At 37.8% G+C, this 15,987-nt stretch overlaps 1 protein-coding gene across 1 annotated transcript in view; it reads right to left on the bottom strand.

Annotated features, from left to right (window-relative positions):
* The window catches only part of SPAG16 (sperm associated antigen 16), a gene marked incomplete at its 5' end in the record, with an annotated part of 372,352 nt that overhangs the window by 328,508 nt on the left and 27,857 nt on the right, over nt 1–15,987 (bottom strand). Inside the window, one exon of the mRNA XM_081312658.1 lies at nt 427–564. Within this exon, the coding sequence (XP_081168784.1) occupies nt 427–564 (138 nt within the window). The remainder of the gene's footprint in view (nt 1–426; nt 565–15,987) is intronic.

Below are 15,987 nucleotides of genomic sequence, written 5' to 3'. Positions count from 1 at the left end.
CCTCTCTGCTTTAGAATAGTGCTCCACCTGGGGTTAGGCCAGCAGTAACCCTTCCGACATGCAGGAAAGCTGCTAAGAGACCCGGATGTTCTAGAAATCCTTGGAAAGGTCATTATATGGCATGTCCCCTCCCTACAGTAGGCAAATTATTGCTTTGGGGGTTGAGGTTTATTTTTTTCTTTTAATTCTATCTAGTTCACTTTTATATTATTGCAAGACACTCAGCACCTTTTTTAATTGAGCAGCATATAAATAACAGAAATACATTAATTTGGATTAATACCTATTTGACTCATCCTTTACCAGACTTGCAAACATCAACACTGCCATTCAAAACTGATCACCTTCTACAATCTGATGTCAACAATCTTTTTTTCATCCAAATCTCTAAAAAATGCAACCCAGTAAAAAACAAAAAGAACATACCTAGCTGCAAATTTATAGTTCTCCATTTCTTTCTTCAAATATATATTTTTCCTCTCCAAATGCTGATTGCAAGTATAGGCATCTGGAACAAATCCAACATCTTTATGTTCAAGCATACCTCTCTGCATCAATTCATACCTAAAATTAAGCAATTGGACTTTAGTCTTTTTTTCACTCTTCTTGGTTATAAGAGCAGGAATCTATATAGCACAGCACCAAGTCTTTTTCTTGACTGTGGTTACTTTAGATGGGAGCTACTATAGTTCAGAACCACATTTCTCATGATAAGTGGAATTACCCAACAAAACAGAATTTCATGCCTTAACTGAGTACAATGAAACTACTGTTACCTCTCATTATTTTTGAGAGGTCAAGAGGAAGAACATGGATAGGAGGTATCAATCAAATATCTACTGTTATAAAAGAACAAAAGAGATATACTATAGTTTTATTGGAAGTAAAGATCAATACATATTTTGGAATAATATCTATTTATTGATCATGGCTTTCTGTTGCACAGAAAATTGCCAAGATTGTTGTATTGTTTGTTGGTATTCTATCTTTATTTTTACAAGTAGCTCCAGATGGCGAACATAATCAATATTCCTCCACCCTCCTATTTTCTCCAGAACAATAAACCTGTCCGTGAGGTGGGGTGGGCTAAGAGACAGTGACTGGCCCAAGGTCACCATACTGGCTTTCATGGCTAAGGAGGGACTAGAACTCCAGTCCCCTGCTGTCTAGCATGGTGCCATAACCACTAGACCAAATCAGCTGTTTTTTACTGAATTGTACTGAATTCTAGACCTATACAGTTTGAATAAAGCAGATAAGGCAGAAGATATTTTTGATATGCTGATGGATCACTAACTAATTGAGAATAATCAGGAATTTGCATTATAGTTTGGAAAATCCCACAGAATGTATTAGACTAAGTAATTCTTGATCTTATTCAATAAAGTAATTCTTAGTGTTTTTAAGAAAGGACATAACATTAATTTGGGACTAGACTTTTCACAAGCAACAAAACTAAAATGAATTAAATAGTAAACTATAATATAAAGATTATTGAAAGGATGAATGTCTCCTTTTTCACATGTGCAAAAGTTGCCTCAACAGATTTTGACATAGCTCATCTAATGCAAATTTTTGACTCTCAGTAATAAAAACATTCTTAGTAGGGATGAAGAGGTCTGGAATTATCATGAATCCACACAATTCACACCTAAAAGCTGATTTTAGAAACATGGAAGATACCCCAATATATTAAGATGAGATGAAGATAATCTTTATTGTCATTTTTTTATTATGGGCACAATGGCACACATCAAAAATGAAATTTAGTTGCCCACTCTCAAAGTGAAACACATATCTAAACATACTAAACATACTATATACAAATATGTATAGACCCATACCCCTACATATACATAACAAATAAATATTAAATACTGTCCATCTTGAATATATAACGGAAAGAGGAAGCTTGAGAGTTTACAAGGTTAATGCTGTATGGAATGAAACTATGGCTGAATCTGGATGTTCTGCTATGGATACCACAAAGCCTCCTCCCAGAAGGTAACAAGGAAAACAGGTTGTGAAGAGGGTGTGTAGTGTCCCAGATAATTTTACGACCCTGCTCAAGCAACCCTTCTGTGCTATGATCTTTTCAGCCATCCTCACCACTCTCTGCACCGCCTTCCTGTCTGAAGCAGTGATCCTTCCAAACCAGACTGTGATGCTGCATGACAGGATGCTCACAATCGTCCCCCTGTAGAAAGTGGTAAGGATAGGAGAAGGAAGATGTGCTTTTCTTGTGCAATGCAGAAAATGCAGATGCTGATGTGCCCGCTTCACTAGTGTCTCGCTGTTGAGCGACCAAGCCAGCCTACTCATTAGCTGCACACCCAGGAATTTGATGCTGGTAACCATCCCCACAGGTGAATCATTAATGCACAGAGAAATGTGACTGTGCCTGCGTTTTCTGAAATCGACAATGATCTCTTTGGTTTTGCCAGTATTTAAAACAAGACTGTTTTCCTTACACCAGTTCACCAACCCCTCAACCTCCTGGCAGTAAGCTTCCACACTGTCATCATGAATAAGGCCACTACTGTTGTATCATCTGCGAACTTCACAATATGGCTGGTGGAAACCTAGCACAAAAGTCATGGGTCAACAGGGCGAACAGCAGCAGACATAGGATGCAGCCCTGAGGATAACCTGTGCTCAGGAAAATGGTATTAGAGGTATTTGTTCCAACTTGCACAACTTGCCTGTTGGTAAGAAAATGAAGAATCCAGTTGCACAAAGCGGTGTTTAAGCCTAAAAGGCCCAGTTTGTCTACTAGATGCTGGGGAATGATGTCTTAAACGCCGAATGCCTAGAGGAAGTGTGTTCATTGGCATTGCTTCAGGAGTTGATTGCCTATTCCCATTTACTTAAATATGTGTGAAAAATGTAATAAAAATACAGTCATGGATGCAAACTACTGCAACTTAAACACTTTTTATAATCTATTTTTAATGGGCCTAGAATTTTATGTTCAGTTGAAATTTGTTCTTGAACATGAGACTATAGCTTGTTATTTCACTATCTGGTCCATGAATCAAAAAATGACATGAAATAAATCAACACTAAGTAATAAATAACACAGTTATGCATAACAAGTTTACAATATCACAGCTCAACAAATTATTATTCAGAAGACAATACAAATTCACATACAAACCATTTGGGCAAAGTTTATTTATCCCTAATCTAAACAACTACAAGTAGACTACAAATTGAGAAATAATACTGTAAAAAAGACAGTCATTGTAATAAATGAAAGCATGCTAAAAATCAATGCATCTTTTAAACATAGGTAACACTATTTCAATTTTAATCAATTTCTAAGTGGAGCCTTCACTACCAAGAAGCCCAATGCATGAGCAATATTTCTAAGTTGTTTTTCTACTTATATGTTTAAATCAATGCATAACTGCTCCAAATCATCTCAGAAATATATAAGAATAATCTGCTAAAACAGTGAAGAAAAGAAATTAACAATTCAAAATTTTAAAACAAAATCATGATAAGATCAAAACTATATAAAGTTGGGACAAGTTTTCATAGGTAGGTAGGTAGGTAGGTAGGTAGGTAGGTAGGTAGGTAGGTAGGTAGGTAGGTAGATGAGATAGACAGACAGACAGACAGCAATATTGATATATTAGAGATAGAGATAGAGAATGAGACATATAAAAACAAGAAAAAAGTCAAGAAAACAATTGGTCCACTAATGGGAGAAGATTGCAAGGAAGTGATGGGTAGCAGAGAAAGTAGAACTGCTTAATTCATTCTTTGCGTCTGTCTTCATATAAAAGGAAAAAATAGTCCAATCTACTAAAAGCAGAACCATAAAAGACAGAGCAGGAATACAAATTAAATTGGGAAGAAAAAGATAACTTTAACTTGTCTAACTTGCCTTAGACAAGTTCAAAACACCAGGACCAAATAGACTACATCCCAGAATTTTGAAGGAGATGGCAGACAACCCAAGTCCTTAGCTACATGGAAGAATACAGACAAGACATCCCCAGAGACAAAGCCTATATCCATATTGTTAGAGATTAAACTTGATTTGGGTGACAATATTATATAATGGAGTAAAAGCACCTTTAAGGAGTTAAACGGCCTTAGGGTGTGGCTGTAATTATTCCACATAAAAGAGAGTTAGATGTTACACGTAGTTGCTCTTGTATATGTGTTTGATGTTAGTGTTTGGATACCTCTTGTTCTCTTGTTTGCTAACTTGATATTTATTCTCTCAAGAATCAACTGCTTGCTACAGTGTATATTGTTTTTGATATTGGTAAGCAGTTTTTGTATTTTGATACTATGTTTTTTTATGGACTGACTTTTATGTGCATGATACTGGATTGATACTTGGACTATTTCTTACTGTGTTTCTTTTTGTTGTCTGAGTAAAAATAAGTTATAAAACTCGTGTTAGTGCATTACTGTTTGCCTAAAAGTCCCAGTACAACTTCCACTGTGTATTAATAATACTCTGTTAAACAAACCATTTTTTCAACAACATATTCTAACAATGGTTATGGGCCCAGATCCAGTGTGGTGCTGAGGACAGGCACAGTATTGTATTTATATTTCCTAACTGAGTTTTCAAATTCAGACAATGGCACAAGGACTATTCAATCCATTCTGCATTACCCGGCTTAATGGGTCAAACTACGTATCCTGGTCTACACAATGTAGTTTGTTATTACAAAATCAGGGTCTTTGGAAAATAGTCCATAATCCTCCTGATGTAACTGCCTGGGATCCAACTAATGAAGAAGATAACAAGAAGATTGTAGACTTCAATACAGACAATGATAAGGCTTTATCTATCATTGGGCTAACATTAGGAGACCAACAGCTAGTCCATGTGCGTGGAGAAGAATCTGCTGCTAAATGTTGGGCTAAGTTGAAAAAGATTTTTGTTCGGGACAGTGTTGGTGCTCATATAAATCTTACCAGAAAGCTATTTAGAGCTAGACTGGAAAAGAATGGCGATATGTTAGCTCACCTTAACTTTATAAAAGCAACTTTGTTGGAACTGCAAGAAAAAGAACTTATTTTCTCAGAGCTTCACCAGGTTTACATCATTTTATCATCATTGGATGAGAGCTACGATGCCTTTGTATCGTCCTTGGAGGTTTTGTCCAAAGAAGACCTAACTGTTTCTTCAATAACTGGAAGGTTGTTGGAAGAATCAAGATGTCGTATGGAGAGAAAACAGTTGAGAGAGCCATTGCAACAAGAAATAAAGAAGACTGAATCTGCTTATATTTTAAGGAAATGCTTTAATTGTGGGTTAAAGGGACATATTGCTAAGTTTTGTCAGAATAGTAATTGTCAGAGAAAGGAAAACCATAGAAAGAATAAAAAGCTGATTAATGTAGCTGTAGCTAATAGAACTACTAATAACCACAATTGGTGGGTGGTAGATAGTGGAGCTACACACTGTATTTCAAAAATAAAAAGGGATTTTGAGAATATAAGGTCTAGTAAAAAATATATTTCTATGGCTAATGGCTGGAGAGTCAAGGTCTCTGGAGAGGGTAAGGTTTACTGTTCATTTTTAAAACAAAATTTGGAAATGCTATATGTTCCCAGATGTGATTATAATCTATTATCAGTTAAGGCATTATTGGAAGCAGGTTTTAAAGTTACTTTCCAAGGGGAGGAATGTCTTATTCAAAAGAATGAAGTGAACTTAATAGCTAATATGAAAGACGGTTTGTTTGTAATTAGCAATGATCCTATTATAATGGCTACTACTTGTACAAATCAAAAACCACATGATGAATGTATTCATTTATTACATAGAAGATTGGGTCATGTGAATTTTAATACACTAAAAAGAACTGTAGCTTTGTCTAATGGGTTTAAGTTAAAGGCTTGTAAGAAATATCTGCAGTGTAACGTATGTGGTAGAGAAAAGAGCAGGGCATCACCAGCTAATAGGTTAGATGGATTTAAAACCACAACTCCATTAGAACTGGTATTTATGGATTTGATAGGTCCTATGAAACCCAGTTTAGGGGGTGCTTGCTACATATTAAATATTCTAGACCATTATAGCAGATATGGGTTCTGTTATCTCCTTACGTCAAAAACTGAAACTATACAAACAATATCTAATTGGCTCAAGTTTGTACAAAGGAAAACTCAGTTAAATGTAAAAACCATAATAACAGACAATGGAACTGAGTTTGTTAATAAACAGTTCAATGAGCTGTTAGTTTCAGAGGGAATAGAGCATAGACGTACAGCTCCTTATAGACCTCAGCATAATGCATTTGTTGAACGGAGGGGCCAAACATTGCAAGCTATGATTAGATCTATGATTGAAGATTCTGGTTTACCTGATAGCTTATGGGGAGAAGCAGCAAAATGTGCTAATCATATTTTAAACAATGTGGTTAGTTCAGCTACAGGTAAAATTCCTTATACCTTATGGTATAAGAGAAAACCAAATCTTAGTTATATTCACACATTTGGGACACCTGCTTGGGTACATATTCCAAGTTCAATAAGAAATAAAGGAGAACATAGAGCTAAACAATTATTTTTTGTTGGCTATGAGTTAAACCATAAGTCTTATCGGTTCTGGGAGAAAGGTACTAAAAACATTTATTGTAGTTCTAGCGCTGTTTTTCAAGAACAGTCAGGCTGGGAAAGGGTAGAAGATATTGTATATATTCCTCAACAAGATTTAACTAACTCCTCAAATGAAAGTGATAAAGAAGAGGAGGAACCTGCTAGAGAGATCAAACAAGAACCACTGATAGTGGAGACAGGAGAGGAAGAAGATAATAATGTAAATGTACCTATAAGTCCAATAATTCTCAGAAGGTCTAACAGGGAAAGACGACAGCCTGATCGTTTCGAGGCAGGTTTAATTTGTCAAATAGACATTGAACCTTCTAATGTTGAAGAAATAAAAATGTATCCTGAGAATGAAAGAAAGAATTGGAAAGTAGCTATGGATAAAGAAATAAAGTCTTTGCAAGATCTTAATGTTTATCAAGAGGTTAAAATACCTAAAACAGAAAAGTTAATTGGATGTAAATGGGTTTTTAAACTGAAAGAAAGTGTTACAGGAGAGGTAATACATAAAGCAAGATTAGTTGCTCAAGGATTTGCACAGAATAATAGTGATTATGATGAAGTATTTTCCCCAACGTTAAGAGCTTCCACTCTTAGGGCTGCTTTAGTTTGGGCAGCAAATAAGAATTATAGTATAAAACATGTAGATATTGAAACTGCTTATTTGCATGCAACATTAAACCATGATATATATATGAAAGTTCCATCAGGAATAGAAAGTAAGGTAGGGTACTGTTGGAAACTGAATAAGAGTTTGTATGGTTTAAAACAGTCAGGTTATGAGTGGAATAGATGTTTAGTAAAAGAGTTAAATAGTTTGGGATTTAAAGCTAGTATTGCAGATCCTTGTTTATTTATAAAACAGCAAAATAGTGAATTATCATTGTTATTATTATTCACTGATGATATTGCTATTATAGCAAAAGATGAAACAGAAACTGAAAGAATAATTTCAGGGTTAAAAAGAAAATTTAGAGTAAAAGATCTAGGAGCTATTAGTCATTATCTAGGGCTGGATATTGTCAGGACTAGTAAAGGATTTAAACTGTCTCAAGCTAAGAAAATTAATGGTTTGCTGAAACGTTATAATATGGAAAACTGTAAACCAGTAAAAACACTTATGGTTCAAGGTTTTGAGAGTTCAGCAGATAACAGCAATGTCTTTGATAAAAAGATATATCAATCATTAATAGGCAGCTTGATGTATTTATGTAACTGGTCAAGACCTGACATAGCATTTACAGTTAATCATTTAGCTAGATATTGTGAGAATCCTACAACCAGATGTTGGCAAGGTGCGAAAAGAGTTTTAAGATATTTGAAGCACACCATACATTATTCTCTATATCTAGAGCCAACAAAGGAATTGGAACTAAAAGCATTTGCAGATGCTAGTTTTGCATCTGATACTGTAACCAGGAAATCCACTTCAGGATTGGTTGTATTATTGGGAAACGCTTTAGTAGGATGGAGGTCTAACAGACAGAAGCATATAAGCTTATCAACAACTGAATCCGAATTTTCTTGTTTATCTTTATTATGTACTGAGCTATTGGTATGGAAACAATTATTGTTTGATATGGGTTTAAATTGTAATGAACCAATAAAAGTGTATGAAGACAATCAAGCAGCTATAAAATTAGCAACTAATGCTGCAGTGAAAACTAGATCAAAACATACGGATCTACGGTATCTAAATGTCAGACAATGTGTTAAAGATAATTTGATTAAACTGGAATATTGTGCAACTGAAGATAATATTGCTGACCAGTTTACTAAAGCTCAGGGTGCTATAAAGCATAAATCTGTTTGTGATATGTGTAATTTGAGATTGTAAAAATATGTGTATAATATGCCACCCAAAAGGGGAGATTGTTAGAGATTAAACTTGATTTGGGTGACAATATTATATAATGGAGTAAAAGCACCTTTAAGGAGTTAAACGGCCTTAGGGTGTGGCTGTAATTATTCCACATAAAAGAGAGTTAGATGTTACACGTAGTTGCTCTTGTATATGTGTTTGATGTTAGTGTTTGGATACCTCTTGTTCTCTTGTTTGCTAACTTGATATTTACTCTCTCAAGAATCAACTGCTTGCTACAGTGTATATTGTTTTTGATATTGGTAAGCAGTTTTTGTATTTTGATACTATGTTTTTTTATGGACTGACTTTTATGTGCATGATACTGGATTGATACTTGGACTATTTCTTACTGTGTTTCTTTTTGTTGTCTGAGTAAAAATAAGTTATAAAACTCGTGTTAGTGCATTACTGTTTGCCTAAAAGTCCCAGTACAACTTCCACTGTGTATTAATAATACTCTGTTAAACAAACCATTTTTTCAACAACATATTCTAACACATATCATGCAGTCCACTCTGGACGGGGCGGCCACAGACTGGATGATGAACCTGCATGATTCCAATGCCCCTGATCTCCACAACTTCAACCACTGCATGTCCTCTCCGAGAAGGCGATTAAAGGACCATCTAGCTGACCGAAAAGCCTGCAAGAAGATCAAAACAGTGAGGCAAGGCAGATGCCCGGTAGCTGAATATATGTGAGAATTCTGGGCCATCACCAACAAGCTGAACTGGCCAGAAAACATCCTCTTTAGCCACTTCAAAGATGGCCTAAACTACGACCTGTACAATGCTTGCCTGCCTCAAGGGGACCCATGCCGACAACATATGGTACGTCCTGGCAGAGGAAGCAGAGATCAACCTACTGAAGAGGCACTGCTGAGGAAAAACTGAGCCATTGTGCAAACCAGCAAAACCACCTGCCACAGCCAAGAAGTCTGTTTCAAATGCAGGAGAGAGAGGCATCACACCGTAGAGTGCCGCTTGAAAGTCCCTCAACGCAACCCAGATCGATCACCGGCCAGAAAGTCAGGGAAGTCCCCAGCCAAGCCACGAGAACCCGCCAAAAGGGCAACAGAGGTTGTAGAGTCCCCCGCCCCTGCCAAGCATGGGCAGGGAACTCAGGCCTACACCGCAGGGGCGATGGATTCCTCGGATGACAACTCGGAGGGCGAACCCATGGTAAGTGGACCCATTGCGCCCATCCTCAAGACAGTGACTATATTAGCCCCCTCCATGCCCAAAGCTGAAAAAGTGAAAGCTCAAACAGACTCTGGCTGCACCCGCTCCCTCATTAGCCCAACACTGGTGGGGAACTTGGGCATCCCGGTGAGGAGGCTGAAACAGCCAAACTCATTCAACCAGTTAGATGGTTCCATAGCAGGGGGGGTGCCAGCTACCCTAGCCATTTTACCAATCCACCTATCTCTGGGGGACCATGAGGAAGACATAACATTTGTAGTGACCTAAGGCAAGGAATGCCAAATGATCCTAGGGTAGATTGGAGGAAAGCAGAGCTCAATTTCCTGAAAGGAGACCATGCGAACTCAACACCACAAAGAGCCCTACCAAGCCCAGCAGTGGAGAAAGCGTCGGTGGGAGAGGAAAAGGGGTTGCTCGAAATACTGGAAGAATACTGAGACCTTGCCATTGAAATCAAACCCGGGGCAAACTTCCTGAAGCTCAGATTGTACTCCATGAGCTGTAAAGAGTAGGAGATGGAAAGATTAATAAATAAAAACCTAGAAAGGGGATTTATCAAAACTGCCAAGCCCAAAGTAGCCGCCCCGGTCCTCTTTAGAGAGAAGAAGGATGGCACTTTGTGCTTGTCCATGGATTACTGCGCCCTGAATGTAATAAGTGAAAGTAACCTGTACCCACTACCCCTCATGAAGGACATGTTATCCCATCTATTGAAAGGAAGAATTTTTACCAAACTAGATCTAAGAAAAGCGTACTACCGAGACTTCCGGTGGCGGCGCGGCGCCGAAGACAGCCTTCCCGGGCTGCCCGCGGCTCAGCTGTTTGTTTTTTCGCCCGAAAGAGCGCCGATCAGCTGTTCGGGCGAAATTGAAGCCCCCTCCTCGGGAGAAGAGGAGGGGGTGAGGCCCCAGGTAGGGGTAGAGTTCTCCGGGGCCGCCTGAGCTTGGAGCTTGGGCGGCTGAAGGATTGAACTCCCCCGAAGCCTGGGTTGCTCCCAGCTGGCCGGCGTCTCTGCTCCGAACTTCTTGGAGCAGAGCCAGGCGTCTGCGAACCATCCCTGCCTGAAGAAAGGACTATGGTTTAAAGGAGCAGGCAGAGCGGTACAAGAGGAAAAGGTGAAGAGGATTATTTTACTATACTCTCGAGCTTGTTGGACTTTTTAAACTTTAAGTGAAAGTGCGTCATAATTGAGGACTAAAAGATGGCGACGAAACCTCCCCCTAAAACTCTTCGGAGTGGTGGATCCTCGCCGGTGCAACAATCATCACTACAGGCGTTGCACCCTCCTGAAGCGCTGACATCGAAGGATTTGCGAGATGCTTTGGATAAACATGCCCAGGTACTTTTGGAATCAATTAATCAATCAATTGCTGATAAATTTGCACAGATGGAGGAGAAATTGGAGAAATTGGAGGAGAGAATGGAAGAGAGGATGGAACAGAAGTTCAGCGTGATGAAGGTAGACATTTTGTCTTCAGTGCATAAAGTGGCGGAATGTGTGGAAGAATTAGATGAAAAAATGGATGATCTGGCTCAAAGGAATGCTATATTAGAAGTAAAAGCACGGGAGAATGAAAATGTAAGAGACAAAGTGGAAAGGGAGTTAAGTCTTGCCCAATATTACCAGATGCAGTTTGCTGTTAGAATCAGAGGTTTAAAAGAGAATATTAAAGAAGATTTAAAGCAGCTGATCTCTGAGGCTCTCGAAGTGGTATTGAACCAGCCAGCATCTGAAATAAGAGCAGCTATGGATAAAGTGTTTCGGGTGAATTCATGGATTGCCAGACAGAGAAAGTTGCCTAGAGATGTGGTGGTTTATTTTGCAAAAAGAGAAATTAGAGATCAAGTTATACAAGCTGCCTATGATGCTAAAGTGGTGATTGCTGAACAAGAAGTTTTGGTTTTAAAAGAAATCCCTCCAAGGATTTTAAGGGGAAGGAAGGACTATACATTTCTCGTGCATGAGCTTAAGCAAAGAGATATAAGGTTTAGATGGGAGATTCCAGATGGGCTGATGGTGATGCATGAAGGTAAAAGGTATCGGCTGATTACTGTGAAGCAAGCGCGTGATTTCTACAATAACGTCTTAAAAGCAACCCCATTAACACTTCTGGAAGCTGGAAAGGGATCTGGAGAAGGAGAACATCAAGAGGATGAAACAGAGGAAAATGGTGCTGGAGGAGATCAAGCTACAATTTCTTTGGATGATCCTAGAGAGCAAAGAGTAACGCGTGCTGCTTTAAAACGAGCAAAGAAAATAAAAGAACAAGATCAGCAAAAGTCTTCAGATTCTTCACAACGTACGTATAGCCAAGCTGTGGGAGGAGCACGGCCTAAAGTTAGTCCTATCAAAGCTGTGGTCCAAGAGCTTTTGGAGGATATGCATGGCAACTAAATTTCTAACCTGGAATGTTAATGGACTAAATTCACCGCAGAAGAGGAAGAAAGTTTTTCAATATTTAAAACAATTTAAGATAGATGTTATATGTCTGCAAGAAACGCATATTAGAGTTTTGGATCAAAAGCACTTACTGAACTCGAGACTGGGTACGCAATTTGTTGCTTCTGCAGAGAATAAGAAAAATGGAGTGGTTGTTTATGTTAAAAGTGCCTTAACAGCAGACTTAATTGAAGCAGATAAGCATGGAAGATATGTTATGATTGAGCTGTTGTTAGAAGGTAAAAAGACGCTTTTAGTTGGATTATATGCACCTAACCAACAACAAGCTGACTTTTTTAGCTTACTTCACACAAAGCTTACCCAGTTGGATTATAAATCTTTTATTTTTATGGGGGACTGGAATGGTGTTTTGGATGTACAGTTGGATAAGGCTGGAGCTTTTAAGCGCATTCCAAGTCATGCTAGACTGCCTAAATCTTTTTTTGAAATGAAGGATGACCTGGAATTGCGAGATATTTGGCGTGAGAGACACTTGCAGGAGAAGGATTATACTTTTTATTCTGACAGACACCAATCTTTTTCGAGGATTGATTTTATTTTGTTGACTAATGATTTTTTTCTGAGAACTAAAAAGGTGAAGATTTGTGCAAGAACTATTTCTGACCACAGTCCAGTTTGGTTGGAGATTGATAAGGAGAAAAGAGATAGGCGTTCGTGGCGCGTAAATGAGAATTTGTTTAGAAATCAGAGAAATGTGGAAGAATGCAAACAGCGGATGAAGGATTTTTTTGAGATTAATATGAATAAGGGTACCTCTATGAATATGGTTTGGGATGCTAGCAAGGCCTATATGAGAGGGGTGTTGATATATATGAATAATAGACATAGACGTGCAGTGGAAAATAGAAGGAAAGAATTGGAGAATGAAATAAAGGAAAAAGAAAAGGCTTTGATTTTGAACCCAGAGGATGTGAAGATCAAGGAGGCTATTAGACTGCTAAGAGGACAATTTGATAAATTAATGGCAGATCAAGTGGCGACCAATCTGCGGTTTGCTAGGCACAATACTTTTTGCAACGCTAATAAACCAGGCAGATGGTTAGCTTATAGACTGAGGAAAAAACAAAGGGCCTCTAATATAGATAAGATTGAGTATAAAGGAAGGGTTGTGTTTCAACAGAATCTTATTAAGGATGCTTTTGTGGATTTTTATTCGAAATTATATACTAAAGAGGAAATTAATGTAAAAGATATTGATATATACTTGGAGAATGCTAGCATCCCGGTTCTTACGCAAGTACAAAAAGAGGGGATTAATCAACTGATTACAGAAGAAGAAATTTTTACAGCAATTAAGGAACTGAAGGTGGATAAAGCGCCAGGCACGGATGGCTTGACTGCGGCCTATTATAAAAATTTACAATTAGAGATGATAAAGCCGTTAAAGGAACTGTTTCAGACAATCCAGAGGGGGGGAAAGGTGCCACCGTCTTGGAGAACAGCTTTTATCTCTTTGATTCCGAAGGAAGACCAGGATGCTACTCAAGTTAAAAATTACAGACCGATATCGCTTTTAAACACAGATTATAAGATATTTGCTAAGGTTTTGGCTAATAGACTGATGAGGGTTCTGCAACAGGTGATTCATGGGGATCAAACGGGGTTTATTAGTGGTAGACAAATGAAAAATAATGTGAGACATATAGTTGATGTGTTAGAGTTTTTGGAAAGGCACAACCAGATCTGTGCAGCGCTAATCTTTTTAGATGCTGAAAAGGCCTTTGATCAATTGAATTGGCAATTTTTGTTGAAAGTTTTAGATAAAATGGATTTTGGGGAAAAATTTTTACAACCGATTAGGGCATTATATCAAAAACAAACTGCCCGAATCATAGTTAACAATAGCCTGACAGCAGCATGTAATATTGAGAAGGGCACAAGGCAAGGGTGTCCGTTATCGCCCTTGTTATTTGTGTTAACATTAGAGATATTATTGGTTAAGATTCGGAATTCGGAAAAGATTAAGGGGATACAGGTTGGAGATCAGGACTATAGATTGAGAGCATTTGCAGATGATCTGGTTGTTACAGTGACCCAGCCAGAGAACTCTGTTGTGGACCTGATGGAGATAATAACACAATATGGGAAGGTTTCTGGATTTAAAGTAAATACACAGAAAACTAAAATTTTGGCTAGAAATATGACAGTTTCACAGAAGGCTCTCTTAGAAGGATTAACTGGATTTGAGATTGTTAAAAGGGTTAAATATTTGGGGGTGATTTTGTCGCCCTCTAATACAAAGCTATATAAAAAAAATTATGAAAAACTATGGGGGAAAATTCAAAAAGAATTGGAGAGTTGGGAAAAATTGCAATTGTCTTTGTTGGGACGGATTGCAGCAGTGAAAATGAATGTCCTGCCCAAATTTTTATTTTTATTTCAAATGATACCGATTCTTAAGAAAGATTCTAACTTGGAGGAATGGCAGCGTGGTATCAATAAATTTGTGTGGGCAGGGAAAAAGCCACGAGTTAAACTTAAGATTATGCAGGATACTCGTGAGAGAGGTGGCCTTAAATTGCCTAATTTTAAATTATATTATGAAGCTGCTGCATTAGTAGGAATAAGCGATTGGATCAATTGGACGCAACCGAGGTTATTAAATCTTGAGGGCCATGATTTGTTGTTTGGCTGGCATGCATATTTGTTGTATGATAAGAAGGTAGATACTGTGTTTAGGGTGCATATTTTAAGGCAGGCATTGCTGAGAGTTTGGAAGAAGTATAGACATAAGTTAAGTTGCAAGATACCATTGTGGGCAATTCCAAAACACGCAATAGAAAATATACATGCTGGCTTCAAACATGATGTGACTACGTACAAGGAGATCCTCAGCTTGGAAAGAAATGTTTGGTGTTTGAAATCATATAGCCTCTTGCGAGAAGAGAAGGTTGTTCAAAATTGGTTTCAATATACTCAGTTACGGGCCAGGTGGAAAGAAGACCAGAAAAATGGATTTACAATGACTGATGAAAATTTGATAAAGCAAATTAGAAATCAGGGACCAGCACATATCAAACGGATATATCTTGCATTGATAGAGATTGACTCAGAAACAGAGCTTGTTAAGGATTGTATGATAAAATGGGCCCAAAACATCCAGGAAGTTATCACAATGGACACGTGGGAAAAGATTTGGGTGAGGAACGTGAAATTTACTCAAGCTCAAAATCTAAGAGAGAACTTTTACAAAATGTTTTATAGATGGCATTTAGATCCTAAAAAGCTTGCAAGTATGTATCCGAATTACCAGCCTAAATGTTGGAGGTGTGGTGATGAAGATGCAACATATTTTCACATATGGTGGACATGTAAGAAGGTTAAGGTCTTTTGGATAAAAGTCTGGTGGAATATGCAGAAGATTTTTAAACGGAGGATAAAGTTTTGTCCGCAATTTTTTTTGTTGGGAATAATTGTTGATGCTACAGTTGTGGACTCTAAGTTGATGTTGAACTTAGTCACGGCAGCAAGACTTTTGATAGGTCAATATTGGAAGAAAGAGGAACTGCCGACTATAGAAGAATGGACTTTAAAGGTTTCCAACCTGGCAGAGATGGCGAAGATTTCGGCCTATTTGAAAGATCATTCGCAAGAACGTTATATTATGGAATGGAGAAAATGGATTGAGTTTATCCAGAACAAGTATAGGGTTAAAAAGTTTTATGTAGCATTCGAATAAGTCTTCTTTCGTTTTATTTTTTCTTTTTTTATTCTAGTTTTTTATATATATTTAATATTGCTAAGGTTTGTTTTATCCTATATAAGCTAGAGAGTGATGGATTTTAGAATTTATAGTTGTTAGTATATGGTTGTTTATGATTGCTTTTTTATATATATATACCTTGTATTTAGCTCTGGGAAGTCGGGGGGGGAGGGGG

The sequence above is a fragment of the Vipera berus genome (genome assembly GCF_964194415.1).
Source record: "Vipera berus genome assembly, chromosome: 1".
NCBI classification, from domain to species: Eukaryota; Metazoa; Chordata; class Lepidosauria; order Squamata; family Viperidae; genus Vipera; species Vipera berus.
Note: the sequence above shows the minus strand (reverse complement) of the source record. Positions and strands in the feature narration are given on the sequence as shown.